This window comes from Bos mutus, chromosome 19 (assembly GCF_027580195.1).
Source record: "Bos mutus isolate GX-2022 chromosome 19, NWIPB_WYAK_1.1, whole genome shotgun sequence".
NCBI classification, from domain to species: Eukaryota; Metazoa; Chordata; class Mammalia; order Artiodactyla; family Bovidae; genus Bos; species Bos mutus.
Genome location: NC_091635.1, coordinates 27632138 through 27652740, shown reverse-complemented (window position 1 = coordinate 27652740; position 20603 = coordinate 27632138). Strand labels below are relative to the sequence as shown.

General features: G+C 38.8%; 1 protein-coding gene across 1 annotated transcript; it reads left to right on the top strand.

Moving 5' to 3' along the window:
* Window positions 1-7414: 7414 nt before the first annotated feature.
* KRT222 (keratin 222) lies at window positions 7415-15553 on the top strand. The gene is made up of 6 exons (XM_005898048.3): window positions 7415-7510; window positions 10569-10697; window positions 11422-11642; window positions 14248-14324; window positions 14646-14781; window positions 15203-15553. Exons 1-6 carry the CDS (start codon window positions 7415-7417, stop codon window positions 15429-15431), a joined length of 888 nt encoding a protein of 295 aa, XP_005898110.1. The 3' UTR covers window positions 15432-15553.
* Window positions 15554-20603: the final 5050 nt, after the last annotated feature.

The window sequence follows — 20603 nt, the reverse complement described above, 5'->3', positions numbered from 1 at the left end:
GATGGGGAAACAGTGGAAACAGTGTCAGACTTTATTTTTTGAGACTCCAAAATCACTGCAGATGGTGATTGCAGCCATGAAATTAAAAGACGTTTACTCCTTGGAAGGAAAGTTATGACCAACCTAGATAGCATATTCAAAAGCAGAGACATTACTTTGCCAACAAAGGTCTGTCTACTCAAGGCTATGGTTTTTCCAGTAGTCGTGTATGGATGTGAGAGTTGGACTGTGAAGAAAGCTGAGCACTGAAGAATTGATGCTTTAGAACTGTGGTGTTGGAAAAGACTCTTGAGAGTCCCTTGGACTGCAAGGCGATCCAACCAGTCCATTCTAAAGGAGATCAGCCAGGGTGTTCTTTGGAAGGAATGATGCTAAAGCTGAAACTCCAGTACTTTGGCCACCTCATGTGAAGAGTTGACTCATTGGAAAAGACTCTGATGCTGGGAGGGATTTGGGGGCAGGAGGAGAAGGGGACGACAGAGGATGAGATGTCTGGATGGCATCACCGACTCAATGGGCGTGAGTTTGAGTGAACTCCAGGAGTTGGTGATAGACAGGGAGGCCTGGCGTGCTGCGACTCATGGGGTCGCAAAGAGTCAGACATGACTGAGTGACTGAACTGAACTGAACTGAACTGATTGTCTCCTCACTGCCAGGCACAAAGCTAGAAAGTGATGAAAAAGCCGTGAACAGGACAGACAGGTCTTGGGGCTTATATTCTAGAACAGAACCTTAGATAGAAGAGCTTCCCTGGGACTGAAGGGAGAGGGGAGAAAGGAGGAATGAAGTGACAGGGATAGTGGTGAGTCTCCAAGAGAGGAGCCCCAGACCCTGCTGCTGAGTCAGAGCCCCTGCAAAGCAGCAGAACGGGAGGTAAGCTTGGGGACCTGATGGCTTAGGAGCACTACATCCTGCTTCCTGGACTGTGGCCACAGGAAATGGACAAGAGCCAAATAGGTTATGGTTGAACAAGGTGTCTGGCAGCTGGAGCTACAAACAACCCACCTGGTATTTCCATGCCAGCGGCACACTAATGTAGCAGATTGGTTCTCAAGGCCTCAAGCAGGAAGCAAGCAGCTAGAAGCATAAATACAAATTCAAACTAAGAGGCTTAATCTTCCCTGTTGAAATAAGGTAAGATACACACACACACTCCATTTTCTAGAGCATTTACTTTAGAAACCTTGTCATTGTAAATTCTTTCTTTGTGTCTTTGAAATGTAAGTGAATCTTTTTAAAAGCTAAATAAGATTTTGTCCAGCTTTGCAACCTGTCTTTGACTTTGAAATGTAAACATCCAAGGAAAATAGCACCCCAGTCTCCCAGTTCTTATGGGAAAGTAGGAGCCTCTCTCCAAAACTACCTCTTGTTACAAGTGTAGTTTTCCTTTATGTGAAGCCTATTAGCGAACACAGATGGTAACCCCAATTACCAGGTAAAGTTACAAGATGAACTGTGTGTGACAAATGGCGATGTCAAGTCCTCTTTCTGGAGGACTAGTTACCGCTTCTCTTGAGAACAGGGGTGTAACAAATTGTATCTGCTTGATTCTAGAAGGGGAAGATTTTATTCTGTCTTTGCACTCAGTGATTCCTGGGATGTGCATCATATTCTAAGATACAGCAATGTGTTTTCTTTCTCTACTATCTTTGTGGAGAGGATTTCTGGGTTGGGAGATTTTGTGTTAATTTTTTCCCCAACCCCCAACAATACAAATGGAACCAGTAGGAAGGATAGAGACTGACTCAGGGAACCCAGACTTAGACAGATGACATCAAGAAGCAGGATGTAGTGCTCCTAAGCCATCAGATCCCCAAGCTTACCTCCCATTCTGCTGCTTTGCAGGGGCTCTGACTCAGGGGCCCTATAGTCACAACTACAAAGTTCCCCAAAACTTAGACACAAAATTTTTGGGGAAAAGGTGGGAAGTCCATATGATGAAATTTAATTACACATCCTGTGCAGAATCAAAGCTCAAGGTAAAGACTAATTTGTTATAGAAAAATATAGTAACATATACATCCTGTCTACCTTAGCCTATGGACTCAGATTTATATCAACTATAGCAAACAATGGGACTTGCCAATGTTTAACTTTGGGAGTTCTATTTCAGACATTTGTGCTAAAAACCCATTTCCTCTGGGTGAAGCATAGAGGGAAAAGAGTGGAAGGAAGCCTAACATTTGTAACAGTGATTCTCAAGTGATTGTCAGACTTTGCTGCATGTTAGACATCAAGGAAATCGCAGTCAATCTTAAAGGAAATCAATCCTGAATAGTCATTGGAAAGACTGATACTGAAGCTGAAGTTCCAATACTTTGGCCCCTGATGCAAAGAGCCAACTCATTGGAAAAGACTTTGATGCTGGGAAAGATTGAAGGCAGAAGGAGAAGAGGGGGACAACAGATGAGATGGCTGGATGGCATCACCAACTCGATGGACATGAGTTTGAGCAAACTCCAGGAGATGGTGAAGAACTAGGAAGTCTTATTCTCCCTGGTGGCGCTAATGGTAAAGAACCCGCCTGCCAATGCTGGAGACATAAGAGATGCAGGTTCGACCCCTGGGTTGGGAAGATTTCCTGGGTTGGGAGAAGGCCATGGCAACCCACTCCAGTGTTCTTGCCTGGAAAACCCCATGGACAGAGAAGCCTGGTGAACTATATATAGGCCATGAGGTCATAAAGAGTGGGACACGACTGAAGTGACTTAGCATGAATGCACCTTATGTGCCCAGTGTTTTACATCGACTACTAAGACATTACCAGCTTATGTTCTAAAGGGTAGACTCTGGAGTCAGACTGCCTGGCTTTGGATCTTGGCTCTGCACTTCACTGGACTTCAGTGTCTAGAAATTTCCACTGCTTCCCCAAAATAGTTGAAATAATTCTCCCACTCATTAGCCTATGAAATTACTCAGCCCTGGTGGTTCAGATGGTAAAGAATCCACCTGCAGTGCAGGAGATCCCGGTTCGATCCCTGGGTTGGTAAGACCCCCTGGAGAAGGAAATGGCAACCCACTCCAGTATTCTGGCCTGGAAATTCTCATGGACAGAAGAGCCTGACCCCTCATGAGGGTCACAAAGAGTCAGACATGACTGAGCGACTAACACACACACACACACACATAAAAACTAAACATCCCACATTTCAGAGCTCCTCTCACTTTCTCACACAGACTGCTTTCTGTCTATGGAATGTGTATCTTTCTAAATAAACCTGCTTTCACCTTACTTTGTGAGCTTCCCTGATGGCTCAGACAGTAAAGAATCTGCCCTCAACGTGGGAGACCTGGGTTCAATTCCTGCCTCAGGAAGATCCCCTGAAAAAGAGTACCCACTCCAGTACTCTTGCCTGGAAAATCCCATGGACAGAGGAGCCTGGTAGGCCACAGTCCATGGGGTCCAAAGAGTCAGACACAACTGAGCATCTAACACTTTCACTTTGTTTCTCAACTTAACTGTGGCTCGCTCTTGAATTCTTTCCTGCTCAAAGCCAAGGACCCTCAATTGGTGGCCAATCCCAGAGATTCACTCGAAACCTGGGACAGAAGCGCTCATGTTCTAGCTGCAGAGAGTGTAAATCTGTATCATCTTTGCCCTCGCCTCCTCTTCCCTTCAAAATCAGTTTGCTAAAACTCACTGATTGCATGCATGCTCCCCCTCCTCTATGCCCATGGCATTATTCACATCCTGTTTCTTATGATTGCCCAGCCAGAACTTTGAAAACAACTTTACTTCTTTCTTCATGAACACTGTTCTCAAACTGATGTCCTTACTCTGAAATCTTCTGCACTCCTCCCCAATTAATCTGACCGTGTGACTCTCCATTTCATAAACCGGGAATGATTCTTCATTTCCGACCAAATAAAATCTAGGCTTTGTAGCTTCCCTTTTCTATGATCTGACCCTGAACCTCCCTCTTTTTTTTTCTCTTTCCTCTACAATGCCTTCTCCACCATATGACCCAAAATATCATCTCTCCACTTCAGAACTCTTCTAGAACTTCATCTTTACCCAACACACTTCTGTGCAAACAGTAACCATCCAATAACCAACTGAATGAATGAATGACCTTCAGTCTTGAATTCTAATTCTGAAGGGTCTGGGGGCTCACTCTCGTGAATGTCCCTACAACTGGTGTTCTCAACCATAGCATTTTGGTTCTTGTGAGTTATGTTATAATTAATTTGTTTCTAGTAACAAAACACAACATTTCCAAATGATTTATTTTTCTCATAACTAGAGTAGATTCAAGATGATCCCTATAAGAAGGAAGGAGGTCCTTGCTTATTTGTACTCTGTTATGATTTCTAAAACATAAAGAATAGCATGCAACTCTAATTAATGCACTGAGAATTACATGGACCCTGCAATTTTATGTATGCCACAGTCTTTAATGAGCTATTATTACTGATTTCTCTAATAAAAGACAGTATTTTTAACAAGCAAATTAGCAAAATTTTCCTTGAAAAGTGATGTTTTGAGATCTTGAATTAAATAACTTCATGATTCACATGCTTATAGAATACTTTTAAATGTGTCTCTCTCATTAAAAAAAAAATCTGGCACTATTTCTTTTAATCCAGTATGTACATGGAATGTTCCAGACATGGAACTCCCATTTGTGTGGGCCAGCAGGGCCCAAATATTAAAGCTGCAGTGTTTAACACAGTAGCTACTAGCCATGCGGGTTCTAAGCACTTTAAGAGTAGCTTGCCCAAATTGAAATGTGCATAAAAATATGCATTGGATTTCAAAGACAGTATCACAAATAAAGAATGTAAAGTATCTCATTAAACTTTATATTTATTATATGGTATATGGTCCAGCTCTCACATCCGTGCATGACTACTGGAAAGACCATAGCCTTGACTATACAGACCTTTGTTGGCGAAGTGATGTCTTTGCTTTTTAACACACTGTCTAGGTTTGTCATAGCTTTCCTAATGAGAAGGCAGAGCGCCAAGAATTGATGCTTTCAAACTGTGGTGCTGGAGGAGACTCTTGAGCATCCCTTGGACAGCAAGGAGATCAAACCAGTCAATCATAAAGGAAATCAACCCTGAATATCCATTGGAAGGGCTGATGCTGAAACTGAAGCTCCAGCACTTTGGGTACCTGACACAAAGAGCCAACTCATTGGAAAAGCCCCTGATGCTGGCAAAAATTGGAGGCAGAATGAGAAGAGGGTGACAGAGGATGAGATGGTTGCATGACATCACCAATTCAGTGGGCATGAACTTGGGCAAACTCTGGGAGATGGTGAGGGACAGGGAAGCCTGGCGTGCTACAGTCCATGGGGTTGCAAAGAGTCGGACACGACTTGGCGACTGAACAACAACAATAACAACTACATGATGTACTTAAGGTTAAATAAAATATTTGAAAATTCATTTCATTTGTTTCTATCTTTTGATATGATGACTAGAAAGTATTAAATTACATATGCGGTTTAAATTGGTGGCCCACATTCTGTTTCTTTATTGGAAAGCACTGCTATAATGAAGAAATACCTGAGAGGTTTGTTTCAGATACAGATTGCCAGGCCTGGAATCTAGTTCAGCTCTCTGTATTTTAGGCAGAGATTAGGCAACCCACTCCAGTACTCTTGCCTAGAAAATTCAATGGATGGAGGAACCTGGCGTGCTACAGTCCATGGGGTTGCAAAGAGTCGGACACGACGGAGCGACTTTACTATCACTTCACTATCGCAGGAACTACATGAAGTAATAAGAGTGTAATTCTTTCCTGATTCTCCCACTATCAATGCCTGTTTCTCTTCCCATTTCTCAGTTGCAATTACCAAAAAAAGAGAATCAGTTTGGCCTAAATAATCATAAGCGATGCTCTTTAGTCAGAGCTTTTGGGTCAGGCTACCTCACAGGTCTCTGACCTACAGATTGACTCTCCTTGGGTAAAGTGTCCACCCCTAGACCCATCCACTGTGACCAATGGGGAGGATGGAAGAGGCGAAGGTCAAATTAAACAGAGCACAGGAATGACCTGGAACCTCACCTCTCAGCAGGAGTTCTGGGTGCCCAGCTTTGTTTGGAGGGGACTGTGAGAATGCCCAGCACAGACTGGACTATCCAGCGGTGAGTTAATTCAGAAATTAAAAGAGCATAATGTATATTCAAAGGCCCCGTGAGCACCAGAGCCAAAGATTGATTATTTCCTGAACTACACTCCAGATACAACTTCAGCCAAGCCACTCTACAAATAACAGTGACAGATCTAGCCTTTAAAACATTTCAGTCATATCCAGCAGCCAGCTTTTCAGGCTAAACAAGGAATTTACGTGGGGAGAGACATAACGCAGAGGCAGACTAGATAGTATTTGGAATATAGCCAAGGGATCAAAGCCCAGTCCCAAGGATGCCATTACATCACTAATCACCATATGACCTTGGGAAAGACACCTTAACCCCTCCTGCACAGACTTATCATCTTTACAGTACAAAATGACAGGAATTGTGACAATTAAATAGAATGACAGATGTAAAGGTGCTTTATAAAGTTATAAGAGCTGCACAAATGTTATATAAGTACGCAGGAGTTGTCATCAACTCTACTTTTACTCATGAAAGAGTAACCCGACAACACATCTTATCTCAGTGAATACACCCAGCACAGGGTCTGGTCTGTCTTGTCGTATTTCTTCAACCTTGTGGAAATGTTGGAAATGTTAACTGTCAGTTCTCATCCTCTATTAGCACTTATCTCCAGCCATAGCTTCATCTGTAATACGCCTTCAGGAATTCACCTCAATATATCAAACTCTGCCATCAGGCCAGCCACCCACCACAAGTCAAGCAGTATGTATTTAAGAGAAATACAATCAGTCAGTCTTGCAGCTTATGACATCTGTCAGCTGAATATAATGGTCACTTTTTCCAGTAACTGTCAGAATGGGTTTACAACATATTCTAATGCCCTCCCATAGCATTTCTGTTTAAATAATCCAAATGGCGAGGAAAGTCATAAAAGAAAAGCTTAGGTACCATGTTTTAAGCCCAGGTTTATTTCCATGTAATATTTTGGGAAAACAAAACACAATTTTCTTTATGTTATGCCCCATTTTCTTTCCACAAGCTAAATTAACTTCCCTCTGCCAAATGTGCTCAATTTTACAGAGACCCAATCCAGGAATACTGAAACTGTCTTCATTTTTTGGTTCCTTTATGGAGAGACTGACACTTCTACCAGATCAACAATAGGAGAAAAGGGTTTACCAAATATCTGCATAATTGATGAGAAACCCAGGGGTTTACACGGCTTCTGAAAAAAGGGAGCTCTGTATCTTTAAGGCTCCATGGCGCTCTCTCTGCTCGCGATGCAGACAGAGCAGGTTCTGCCGCAGAGACTCATCCTATCGATAAGGTTCTGTTAGCCAAGGTGGAGGATGGGAAAAGAATGGAGCTGTCCCAGCTACTCAATGAGATCAGGGCAAACTATGAAAAGCTCCTCACCAGAAATCAGATAGAGACCGTGCTTTCAACAAGGATCCAGGTAATGATTTCATACAGACAGGCATCTTCCAGGATAAGGAGACAATCCATGTCTATCCAATTCCTGTCCCGGCCTCTCTGAGGTACAGTATTTCCTTTTCAATGCAGCATATACTGGGGAAGGAATTTAGGTTTTACTGCAATGTGACAGTGACTATAGGGGGAAAGGCTGTATTTATTACTGTTAAATGACCATTAAATGAATGTTGATTGATGCATTTTATTTTTATATAAATCATGAGGTTACTGTCATTAACAAAACATGGGATCAGTATACAATAAAATGATGCACAATAATCTCTTTTAGACATCTTATAGGAAGGAAGCATTTCAGATACCCTTGGAAGATATCACGGATTTACTTATAGAAATAATTTAAATAACACCTTTAAAATGACAAGCTTTATAGTGAATTTATTATCTTGCACACTTTGCAAGATAAAACTAAGTAAAATATTTCTAAACGGTTTCTATCATTTTTTCATGAGTCTGATTCTATACCAGACTGTTACAAATAGAAATCATGTGAGTATGTGAACATGGTATTCAGAAACAATGATGTAATTTGGGACAATCAAAATTCTCCAAATCAATAAGGACTTTTCACTTTGACAATAGATTATTTTTGCTTTTGTTCTAAAAGGTGAGAAATGTTTATCTCTAATACTAAGCATGTAATATTTAAGTATTGTTTAGAAAGACAGCCGAGTTAAATAAGGGCTAAATCCTCGTTTCATGGACACTTTGTTTTAAAATGACAATACCCCTTAGCAATTAGTTAAGATCTCATCTCTAAACAAATGGAAAAACATCTATTTTAGAAACAAAGCTTCAGAAATTCAGGGTTTGTTTATTTTTTTTTTTTAGTTTACCTATCATATCTGAGTTCAAGTTCTATTCCAAGCATCCAAACATAGCAAAGAGTTTACTTAAGAACATCACCAAAAGGGAAAAAAATATTGCTGGGAAATCATAGGATGTTATCGCATTAGTAATTCATTTTTAGTAACATCATAAATATAATCTCTAGGTAACATTTTCAGTCTTAATAAAGAATGATCAGCATCTCAAATGAAGCAACTTCACTGAGATATTTGAAGTGTTGCAAGAATTCACTCACCTTTTACAAAGAGAAGGAAACAATTAATAGATGACAATTTCTGAAAATTATAAACCAAATAAACATTTTATTTTGCAATAATAAAAATACAAGTTACTTAGTTTACAAGTCACAATGCTGAAAGACTAAAGTGAAAAAGCAAGACTTCAGTAAGTTTTGTTTCCTTTTAACATAAAACTACTTTAGGGGACTTCTTTTTTTCCCAAAGAATTCAGAAAATCAGCCAGAATAAATTTGACAAAGCATGATTACTTAATTATTACAAAATAAATGTAAGCTATTTTAGTTCTTTACAGCTATGTAACAAACCACTCTAGAACTTGGTGAATTAAAAAGACAGTTGTATTGTCTTTCATGCTGCTATGGGTTAACTGGGTTCCGTGCGGGTGATTCTTCCACCGCACATGGCATTGGCCAGGACCACAGGCATCTTGGGGCACAACTAGGTTGGGACAGCCAAGTGGCTTACTCCTGCGTCTGGCACCTTGGCAGGACATTTCTGGAACGCTGGCTCAGCTGAGACAGCTGGGCCTGTTTCTCTCCATCTGGCTTCTACACAATCTCTCCAACAGGGTATCTGGACCTCTTATCCACTGAGGCTCCCAATGTATACCAGGGCCCCAAAAGCACAGAAGGGGAAGTTGTCAGGGCTTCCTAAGGCTTAGGCCTACAACTGGCACATCTTCTATATTCTGCTGACTAAGGCAAGACACGAGTCATCCCAGATTCAGTGTGGAACAGGACCGAACAAGGACATGGATTTGGGGAGGAGTGGGTGATTCACTGAGAGCCATCTTTGGAATCTAGCTACCACACAAGCCTAGCTGCCAGCTCCTCACTCAAAACCCAGTAGATACCAGAATTTTTATGCTCTTCCATTTCTGAAATTCTTGTTCTCCTCTTTTGTGGTTTCTCTAATATGTGTTGCTGCTTTGTTTTTCCAACCTAAAACTAAGAATAAGTGACACAACAAATGAATTTTGTCATCTAATTCCTTGAACTATACTTTATTGACTTTCATTTAATATAATATTTCCTTTAAAAAAAATCTATTGTACCACCAAATTAATTTTTTGTGTGTTTTAAAATGTATTTTTATATGAACATTAAAAAGTTATAATTTTTGCCTCAAAATAGTACAATCAATTCTATACATTGCTCCTACAGCTCCTGGGGCCAAATGTTGAGAATTCTGTCAAAAGATACTTTCATTCAATCCCAGCATCAGCATAAGAACACTTAAAGTTGAATATAAGCTAATTCACTCATTATTTAATATGAGAACATTTAGAGAGCAGTTCTTAAAGAAGTCATTTTGCTACCACCCTAGATATCCAAAGTTAGCATGCCTTCTAAAAAGATCATTTTTAAAAAGGTGAATCAACAGTGGATTCTTTTAATATAGAAGTCTATTTTAGAATCCCTAATGCCTATGATAACTTAACTCCCTAAATTATTCATAATATATTTTCTAGTAGTATTTACTTCCTGTTCATATATCCAGTCCCAGAAATAATCAATTCATAAAGCAGCTTATAAGAAAAAAGTGGGGGAAGGGGGAAGTAGTAGCTAATTTTCTATCTTTCTTCCTTAATGATGCCATAAATAATGGAAAGTTAAGAATCAGAGGTCTCAAACTTAGGCCTTGCAAACTTACTTCTCATTAAAATGTATTTTTCTGCATTTCATAGACTGTTATGGTAGGAAAGGACTTTCAAGGTTCATTTTACATCTGAGAAAACCGAGGCTAAGAGTGCAGTTAACTCACACATGTGTTTTATCAGTGACTGAGCACCAACCAGAACATACATCTGTAGTTTAAAGAAAAAAGATTTGATTCCTATACTATTTGTCCATAACTGCTTTTAAGATCTCATTTTCAAAAGTGCTCTTTTTGTTGTTGCTGTTGCTATTGTTGTTGTTGTTGGCTTTCTTCTAGTTGGAAGAAGATCTAAGCAAAAAAATGGACAAAGATGAAGAGGCTTTAAAGGCAGCTCAAGCAGAACTCAAGGAAGCCCGACGCCAGTGGCACCACCTGCAAGTGGAAATTGAATCTCTCCATGCCGTGGTGAGAATGACCTCAAGGCGGCTGGCCCGTTGAGTCCCCAGATTTTGTTATCTGATTAGGAGAGGGAAGGAGTAATATCCATTACTGGACAGTGACAAACTAAAAATCAGGGCACTGAATTCTATCCATTTGACCTAGTTCAACTAGCGCCCTGCCTCCATCATGGCAATGTCTATCATCAGTTCACTGAAGGTTTAGTTCACACTTACAATAATGAAATAATCCTTACACCAGAACCCTGGGGTTCTCTAAATGTTAGAATGGGGGAAAAGAGCTTTTGTCATCATCCAAAGTCCTAACAGTGGAGGATTCTTTTATCCATGCTACAAAGACTTCTAACAGAAAAATATTAAAACACTTTCCAAAAATGCCTTTTATAAGGAGTCTGCTCTGGCTTTAATATTCAATATTCTATACTTTTCAATATTTAAGAAATCAAATAAATCAGGGTGACAATAAACTAATCATACTGCAGATTCCTTTGGGGGAGGGCATAAGAATGATCATAGGTTTCCTTGGAAATAGAAAACTCTCTAGCTGTAGATAGAAAATTTTTTAAAGTTGGGCCATACCTAAAGCTGTAAGGACATACCTCTTGCGTAAGTGCTATACAATTATTGCAACCTTTTAAAGAAAGAACTCAACTGAATGAAGACATTGCAAATCAGATTTCAGAGACACAGTTTGTTTTCTTGATTCACTGATGAAGATATGTATAAAACAGGAAAGGGGTCTTGAAAACTCCCTACATGCCAGTGAGCAACATTACCAGATGCAGCTGCAAGACCTAGAGGCAGTGATTGAAGGACTAGAAAAAGAGCTACAGGAAGTAAGGCGTGGCATTGAAAGGCAGCTTCAAGAGCATGAAATGCTCCTCAACACCAAGATGAGGCTGGAACAGGAAATCGCAACGTATCGCCGCCTCCTAGAAAAGGAAGAAATCAGGTACCTAATTTCCATATAGTGAATGACCAGAAATACAGAGCCACTTAGGTCACTGATGTAGTCGGAAAAATTAAATCTAAAAACTTATCATTACTAAGGCATGATCACTGAGTTCCTACCACACAATCGGCACTGCAAAAAAATAAGTGGGAGAACTAGTTCCAGCCCCCTCAAATTATCAGGGACTTTCTCGATGGCTCAGCCAGGGAAAGAATCTGTCTGCAATGCAGGAGACATGGGTTTGATCCCTGGGGTGGAAAGATCCCCTGGAGAGGAAAATGGCAACTCACTCCAGTATTCTTGCCTGAAAAATCCCATGGACAGAGAAGCCTGGCAAGTTATAATCTGTGGGGTCGCAAAGAGTCAAACATGGCTGAGCAACTAAGCACACACCAAATTATGAATAGACGAGCCAAAGTCAGGGACTTGAGCTACAAGAAAGAGTACAAGCAAGCCTGGAGAAAATGAAATGATCCTCCATCACTACAAGAGAAGACCTTCCTTAACATTCTTACTCTCCCTGTCATTCACCCCTTATAGAATTAGTGCCTCCAATAGACCACCCACGAAGAAAGTTTGAAAAATTCACACATTACTGCTTTTCCCCCTCCCATAATGGCCCACTCCAGGCACACATCAAACTCCAAAATAATAATAATACTATTAGTAATACTGTTGTTACTATTATTATTATATTACAACCATGGAAAGCAATGTTGTTCTATGTACATGGTTTGAAAGACTTCCAGATATTCTGACAACAAAAGGCATCAAAAGAGGGATTCTTAATAATTCACACACAGTTTCATAATCTGCAATCACTTGTAAGTGACTTGGAGCACAGCACAACCTACAATTTTCAATATTCCCAGAAAAATAAAGCCTTATTTGTGCTTGCTTCAGAATTCTGCTGCTGCTGCTGCTAAGCTGCTTCAGTTGTGTCCGACTCTGTGCAACCCCATAGACAGCAGCCCACCAAGCTCCCCCGTCCCTGGGATTCTCCAGGCAAGAACACTGGAGTGGGTTGCCATTTCCTTCTCCAATGCATGAAAGTGAAAAGCAAAAGTGAAGACGCTCAGTTGTGTCTGACTCTTAGCGACCTCCTGGACTGCAGCCTACCAGGCTTCTCCATCCATGGGATTTTCCAGGCAAGAACACTGGAGTGGGTTGCCATTTCCTTCTCCAGTGCATGAAAGTGAAAAGCAAAAGTGAAGACGCTCAGTTGTGTCTGACTCTTAGCGACCTCATGGACTGCAGCCTACCAGGCTTCTCCATCCATGGGATTTTCCAGGCAAGAATACTGGAGTGGGGTGCCATTGCCTGCTCCGTCAGAATTCTGAGTCCTCTATAAAACTGGGTGAAACTACCATCATCTATAATAAGTCTTGACATTTACCAAATCTTTGAAAAACACAAATTGAATTAAAAATACCATTTAGTAGCTAAGTGATGCTGGGCAAATTATTGAATCTCTTTGTCTCAGTTTCTCATCTATAAAATGCTTACCTCAGAATTGCTAAGGATTAAATGAATTAATGTTTGTAAAGTGCTTAAAATAGTGCTATGTAAATAAATTATATAGCTGTATACATATAATTCATTTTTTATGAAATAAAATGGTTATAGATTTGGTTTAATGCCTAATCATTCAAGATGTTGATAAAGTGGTCTTTAACATTCTTTTAACACAATTTTTAAAGTTTTATTATCCTATATTTAAGATACACAGGTATTTGGGCTTCCCTGGTGGCTCAGTTGGTAAAGAATCCGCCTGCAATGTGGGAGACCTGGTTCGATCCCTGGGTTGGGAAGATCCCTGAAGAAAGGAACAGCTAACCACTCAAGTATTCTGGCCTGGAGAATTCCACGGACATATGAGCCTGGCAAGCTACAGTCCATGGGGTCGCAGAGTTGGACATGACTGAACGACATTCACTTAAATTTATTTAAGATAAAGTTACAAAAGTTATCAAGAAAAATATAATGAGCTCCTATATTTAAGAAGTGAAATATTTATAATGTTACTGAAGTCCCCCTAATCCCCACCCCAGCACCTAAACCACACCCCCACCCACCCATCTTATCCCCCTCCATCAGTCTAACGTGGCTTCCAGGTCTGATGCTTGTAAGTCTCATTATATATATATATCCCTAAGCAAAATGGGGAATTGTTTTGCATATATTTTAATCTTTGTAAAATTAGCTAGCTACAATCTTTCTTCCCCCTACTCAATGTTATATTTGGGAGATTGTTCCCTACAGATAAACAGTGTATCTTTAGTTCACTTATTTTCACTGCTAGATAGTACTTCCTTTGTATTGGTGATGGTTTAGTCTCTAAATCCTGTCCGATTCTTGCGACCCCATGGACTGTAGCCTGGCAGGCTCCTCTGTCCATGCGATTCTCCAGGCAAGAATACTGAAGTGGGTTGCCATTTCCTTCTCCAGGGGATTTTCCTGACCCAGGATCAAACCCAGGTCTCCTGCATTGCAGGCAGATTCTTTACTGACCAAGCTACAATTTATCCATTCTTTTATTGGAGAACATTTGTTTCAATTACATGCTAATATAATGTTGCTTCTATAATTTTGTTTCCAATTTCAGATATTATGGTAGTATCCAAGGTGGGAAAAAAGAACAAAAACCTACCACAAGTAGAGTCGGTTTTGTTTTACCTTCAGGTGAGTTTCTGATTTAACTAACCTGAAAAGTGAAGTGCCATTTATAGGCGCTTCACTTTATTATATTTAATTATTATTATTTATTAATAATATATAATTTTATATATAATAATAATATATATAATTATATATTATATATTATAATATATTATATAATGTATAATAAGAATTTATTATAAATATTCTAAAGTAGCAAAACCAGAAATATTTTAATAAAGTTTGACATACACATTGACTGTGACTAGTACTTAGTATATAATAGTACTGTGAATAGTACTGTGAATGTTGTAATTTAATATTTCATAAATAATATTTTCACAGCCATTATAAATGAAATATCTTTTTCAACAAAAGTCCCACAAAAGTATGAGGATGAAAAAGTGGAAACAGTGACCAAACAGGCAATATTAAATGGAAATATTGTGAAAGAAAGCACTGAAGCTCATGGCACTATTCAGTAAGTAAAATAATTTTGACTTAGAAATAATAATGAACACATGCAAAAAAAATTAACTTCAATTGAATAATCTCAGTAATCTTTGAATGTGTCTAAACATAATTTTACATATTGTGATTTCTAATCAGACGTTAATAAATATATAAAAACTCAGATGAAGTATTCAATCCTTAATTCATCATTTTTCCAAAAAATATAGCCAAAACATGAAAATTCCATAGAACCCCTTAAAATTTTATTCATATGATTTTTAAAGACTACACATTTAACTGTCACAATGTAAATTATAAATTGTAATTTAAATTTTAATATAAATTATATACATTTCATGATTTATTTTTCATATACAATACATATTACATGTTTTTTTTTTACTATAGCTGTACTTCTTCATATAGGAAGATTTACTTTATCATTTCAGGACAGAGAAAGTGGATGAAGTTATTAAAGAATGGGAAGGCTCTTTCTTTAAAGATAACCCTCGATTAAGGAAAAAATCAGTTTCTCTTCGATTTGATCTTCATTTAGCAGCCACTGATGAAGGGTGTTCACAGACTAAGCAGGATAATCTACCGGATATAGAAGTCAGGCTTATCATGAGAAGATCATGCAGTATCCCCTCTATCAAACGTCCATCAACAACTAATTAATCCAAAGACAGTATTTGACTTGATGTGAAAATGACATTCAGATGGACCAGGGTAGGCCTGCTGGCCACCTTCTGTTCCAAAATGTAAGTTATTAAGTATGTATGTTATGACCAATGTGTGACTCATCAGAAAAAAAAAAGAGGGAGGGACAAAATGCCTCTGAATATAATTGTAGGTGTATTTTTTTTTTTTTTTGGACAAAGGGAGCTTAAAATCAGAAATTAAGTACAGGTTCTATTTTATTTATTATCCAAATAGTCTTCTTTTTCCCTTGAATTTTTGTCAGAAACTGTAAGCATTAAGATGGTTTAGTTAAGTCTTTAAAATTTCACTCAATGGCTGAACATTCTAAGGAAAAGGGAAGGGTCAGTTTAAATGATTGTATTATATCAAGAAACACATTGAGTCATCATTATTCCATGACTGATTATTTTTCTACTTAAAAAAGAAAGCAATTATAAACAAACCTTTAAAGAGGAATCACTATTCACTTAACCGAATTCTTTCCTTTTGAGATAATAATTTGTGCAGGTAGAAAATAAGAGTTATTTTCTACCAGATGTTTTGAGCAAACAATAGAAGACACCCCCAGGCACATCTGATGATTAATCTTCATCTGAAAGTTTTCTGTCATCATTATCTGATTTCCTGAAGAGTAACTTTACTCGAAGAACTGTAAAGGTTGTATCCTCCCACACAAAAATCAGAGGGCCAGCTGCACAAGCAAAAGAGGAAATCTAGTTACTACAATTACTGGAACTGGATCCAACCTCTCATCATTCCAACTTTTCCATCTGTATAAAGTTAAATATGATTTTAATTTGAGTCTCTGATGTGAGCATTAGATAAAGATACTATATAAAGTATTATAAATATGTCTTGCAAACATTCATGTGAATTAAGATAACAGTATTGTTATCTAAGCAAAGAGTATTTGCAGGATTTATGTTTGTAAGTTGTTCAAACCCTAATAAATATGGAGAAAATATATTTGTGAATAAGTCAAGTATTGTTGCAAAGTTTTTTAAACAGCCTAATTTGTTTAATACAGGTATATTTAAAGACCTTAAATAATAAATACTTGTTTTAAAACATTAGAAATTTATAGGCTATCAATTTTTTTCTAAGCAGAAAAAACATTGAGTACAACTCTCCATACTTTTTTTCCCAGCTAAAGTATCACCTAAAGGGCTACAGCTGTTAGCATATTAATACAGCCTTTGGAACTCTCTCTCTTCTTTATTTCAACCAAAAAAAAAAATAATTTTAACCAGAAGAAAATTATGTTAAATAATCTTTAACATAATACAGGGAATAACATTTAAATGTTCTTTCGGTTAGTACAGCTTTATTTTAGCCTGGCTTATTCTATTTCGTGAAAGGGATGATTTTCTTTCGTCAAGGACACAACAGCATGTGAAGTACTTCTTTTTGCATAAGCATCTGACCTAAAATACATCCTGTACATCAAAGTGTTCTCATTAAATATTAGTTAAATGCTAACTTTATTAAAGCTTTGGAAATGCAATCATGTAAGCTATTGTACTAAAAGTTACTGTACTAAGCAACAGTATCATAAATAAAGGAATATATCTAATATCATCTATACACAGTGTTAAAAACAGTACCCGGCATCATGAATGTAACTGCTCGTGATAGTAATTCCACTATGCAGCTCTTGTATGTATAACATGCACATTTTAAAATACAGTACCTGAATTTATAACAGCTTTATTTGCTTCAGTATTTGCATTTTAAATTGGGATATGAGTTTACCAAAGTAAATGATACCATTACAATAAAAAAAAATGAAACATGAACTTGCAAACCTGTATTGTATTTGAGTTTGATACATTGTATTGAGTAGAATTATTCCAATATTGTTAGCTTCATTGCAGAATGGAGAAAACTACAACCAAGGTGCATAAAAGCACAATTGTTATACTTTTATTTAACAACAGAAAAATTAAGAATGGTATATTCTAATATATGATATACTCTAATTAAAAAATAAAAATAATCTCATAGTCCTGGGAAAAGTATAATAACAGCAGCCACCATTTGCAGAGGGCTCACTCTGCTCCTGGTCCTGTAATCAGCATCCTCAAACTCAATCTCTAATCCTCACAGCAATCCTACAAGATGAACAGTATCATCCTCATTTGATGGATGAATAGAAATTAACATTCTTCAATCTCTCTGAAATGGTTCAAATGTATGCTTCCATAACAAAATACAAAAGTAAACACTACGAGTCCCTTCACTGTTCACCCAAAGCTATCACAACATTGTTAATCGGCTACAACCCAATACAAAATCAAAAGTTTAAAGTTTGGGGGGGGAAAAGTAAATAATAAGTTCAGTTACCAACAACTGCACAATCCCAGCCCTGGGACTGTCACTCATGACCCATGCAACCAAGAAGGAGTCACTTAAATTCTCTAGGTCTCTGTTTTCACACCTGAAAATGAAGAGAAAGGTGGCACTTGATCATCATTCCTGCCCTGCCTACTTCACAGAGCTGTTTGAAATAATACACATGTAAAAATATTTGGCAAAGCACTACTCAAATATACAAGAATATATGGATGAAAACAGTCACTGGGAGAGAAGAATTCATGTTCCTGTCCCAAATCCCCAGATATTTTGAAGATAAGGCAGAAGACTGTAAAAGCAAACCATACTTTGTCAAAGTCTACACAACATGGTGAATCACTCAGACCTGGAAATCTACTATACTTCAATATTTCACGATGACTTCTAGTAATAGCAATTGAACAGCCATAACTTCTGCTTTCACAGAAAGGGCTGAGAAAACTAGCTTATTTCACCATGTTTCTTATAGCCACACTTTGGTTTTTATTAGCCAGACTTTTATAAGTGGTTCAGACAGAGTTCTGTCCTCCCTTTCCCTATTTTAAGTGGGGGGGTGGGGTAGGGGAGGGGGGAATCCATTTAAAAATGCTTCATTAGAACGAACTCTAGACAAACTGCATGGCTCAGTGTTGGATTCAAAATCTTTTTGAGTCACAAACCTCTTTGAAAATCTGTTAAAGGTCAAAACCTCTATCTGGAAGAGGGTTGGGAGAAAGCACCTGAAAATTGTGTACAATCTTAAAAGGTTATAAAGGAATAAACCTCCTGGAGCCAAATCACAGACTAGTAGGTGTCCAAGGACTATGGTTGCTTCCTTGTTCTCTCCCATGTTCTCCTCTTTCTTCCTTCCCAGTCGTGGTTCTAGTTCTACCCCTGTTTTTTCCTTTCCAGCATCTTCCCACAACACGAGGGAAAGAAATCAAAGAGACTTCAATCCCAGCTTAATCACTTACTAATTTGGGGAGGAAGAAGAACCTCGAGGAAGTATGAGTAGTGTCAAAGAGCAATGCAGGTAAAGTTCCTGGATCTTGCTGCCAGAAAGAAAACTAAACTGCTTGGTCCTATCTCTGGGTTTTACCATCAGGTGCCTGTGAGGGTTCCCAATATCTTTACGTGTAGTATGAACAGTCATATTAACTGTTCATCCCACATCTTCCAGGAATAATCACCATTCAAAATATCCTGTCCTGCAGGCCCCATAAACATCCCTGCCCATGCAAGATCACATGTCCTAATGTCTGCTTGGGGAAAAAATCAACAGCAACTCAGTGTAAGTAGAGTCCATCCTGTTGGCTATTTCACTCTTCAGTCTTAATCTCTAGGACTTTCTCTATTATATTTTGCCTATATTCTTCCTTTCTTAATTTTGCAAATCTTCAGAGCAGAGAAAGAACTAAAGGGAAGAAAATGAGATAGCTGATCATTTATTTACTCCACAGATAATGGGCACGAGAATGGGCATTGTTCCAGATGTTGAATCCCCCGGCCCACGGAGCTTTCATTCTTGATGGGAAGAAAAAGATAACAACATAAAAATACAACAAATAGAGTATGTTAGGTGGTAATACGTAGTATAGAAAAAAAACATGAATAGGAGGTTAGGGAATGGGTTACAGTTTTATATAAATCAGGAAAAACGTGCTGAGAAGGTGACATTTGAGTAAAGATCAGGAGATGAGACAGTGTATCAGTGTCACCACTCCTTTCCTTTCCTACTATTTTTGAGTCCTCCCTTTCCCACTACAGTATGCTTTGTTGCTAACACCCAGAACTTTTTCTGCAGAAGACTGCCTAGAGATGAATAACCAAGCACCTGCCCCAGCATGGTGCCTGCCCTATCCTCCACCATAAAAGCCAGTGGAAGAAGGTACCGGGATTCCCTGCTGAAGCCTTCGTGTATCTTACATTAATCCATATATCTGATGCTTTTATATTTTAAAAAAGCAATTTCAGGTACATTATCTCAAGCCCCACTCAGGCTGCTCATTATCCTTTGATGACCTCGTTTCCCTTTAATATGCTCTTTAGTTTCACTAATCTCTAATCATGAACATGAAAATATTGGAGGTGGAAGAACTGGACAGAGGGTCACTTGTCCCTGGCTTTGCGTACTTCTGGAGATGCCCTAGTCCCTGCTGGCACACCCAGGATGGTGGCTAAGGGTAGCTGAAGAATCCAATCATTCTAAATGTCAACACCATTCTCAAGTAATTTCAGATCCTTCCCCCTCTGCAGTGGCCCACATCGGTAAAGTGTTTATATATCCAAGGAGAGGCTGCTATCTAGTACATCAACGTAGTCATGATTTAGTGAAAAGAGTCCTGGACTAGACCGCAGCCTGCCTCAATATACATTTACTGAGCTTCTTACAATGGTTCAAGGCCTTACTGGACACTGGCTATAGGAAGATGGCCAATGCAGACGGCTGAACTTTTGCTTTCAAGGCTCTCATAGAGTACTGAAAATAACAAACACTATCGGATACAATGTATTAGGTAAAGGCCATAATAGTTATCAAAGAATCTTGGGCGTTCAAAAGAAGAAATTAGGGGGGAGGAGGGGCGCGTGAGGCGGGGAGTTCCCGGAGGGCATCAGAGACAGAATTTGAGCTGGATCCGGAAGGACAGATGAGTTTAAGCCCAAAAGTGAAGAAATGTCGTTCCTGGCAGAGGAAACCGAATAAGCCAAGGCGCTTTGGGACATAGACCCCTTGCCCGGCGCTGCCTGGGACACATAATCTGGGGCAAGGAGATTTACATCTCCGGGCCTTGGCTCAGAAACCTGTGACAATTACAC

What these genes read in the sequence shown, in the direction of transcription:
- KRT222 (XM_005898048.3), top strand. Translation starts at nt 7,415, where the DNA reads ATGGAGCTGTCCCAGCTACTCAATGAGATCAGGGCAAACTATGAAAAG. An exon ending in TTGAATCTCTCCATGCCGTG is followed by an intron (nt 10,698 to 11,421) that starts GTGAGAATGACC and finishes TGTATAAAACAG; the next exon opens with GAAAGGGGTCTTGAAAACTC. An exon ending in CGGTTTTGTTTTACCTTCAG is followed by an intron (nt 14,325 to 14,645) that starts GTGAGTTTCTGA and finishes ATATTTTCACAG; the next exon opens with CCATTATAAATGAAATATCT.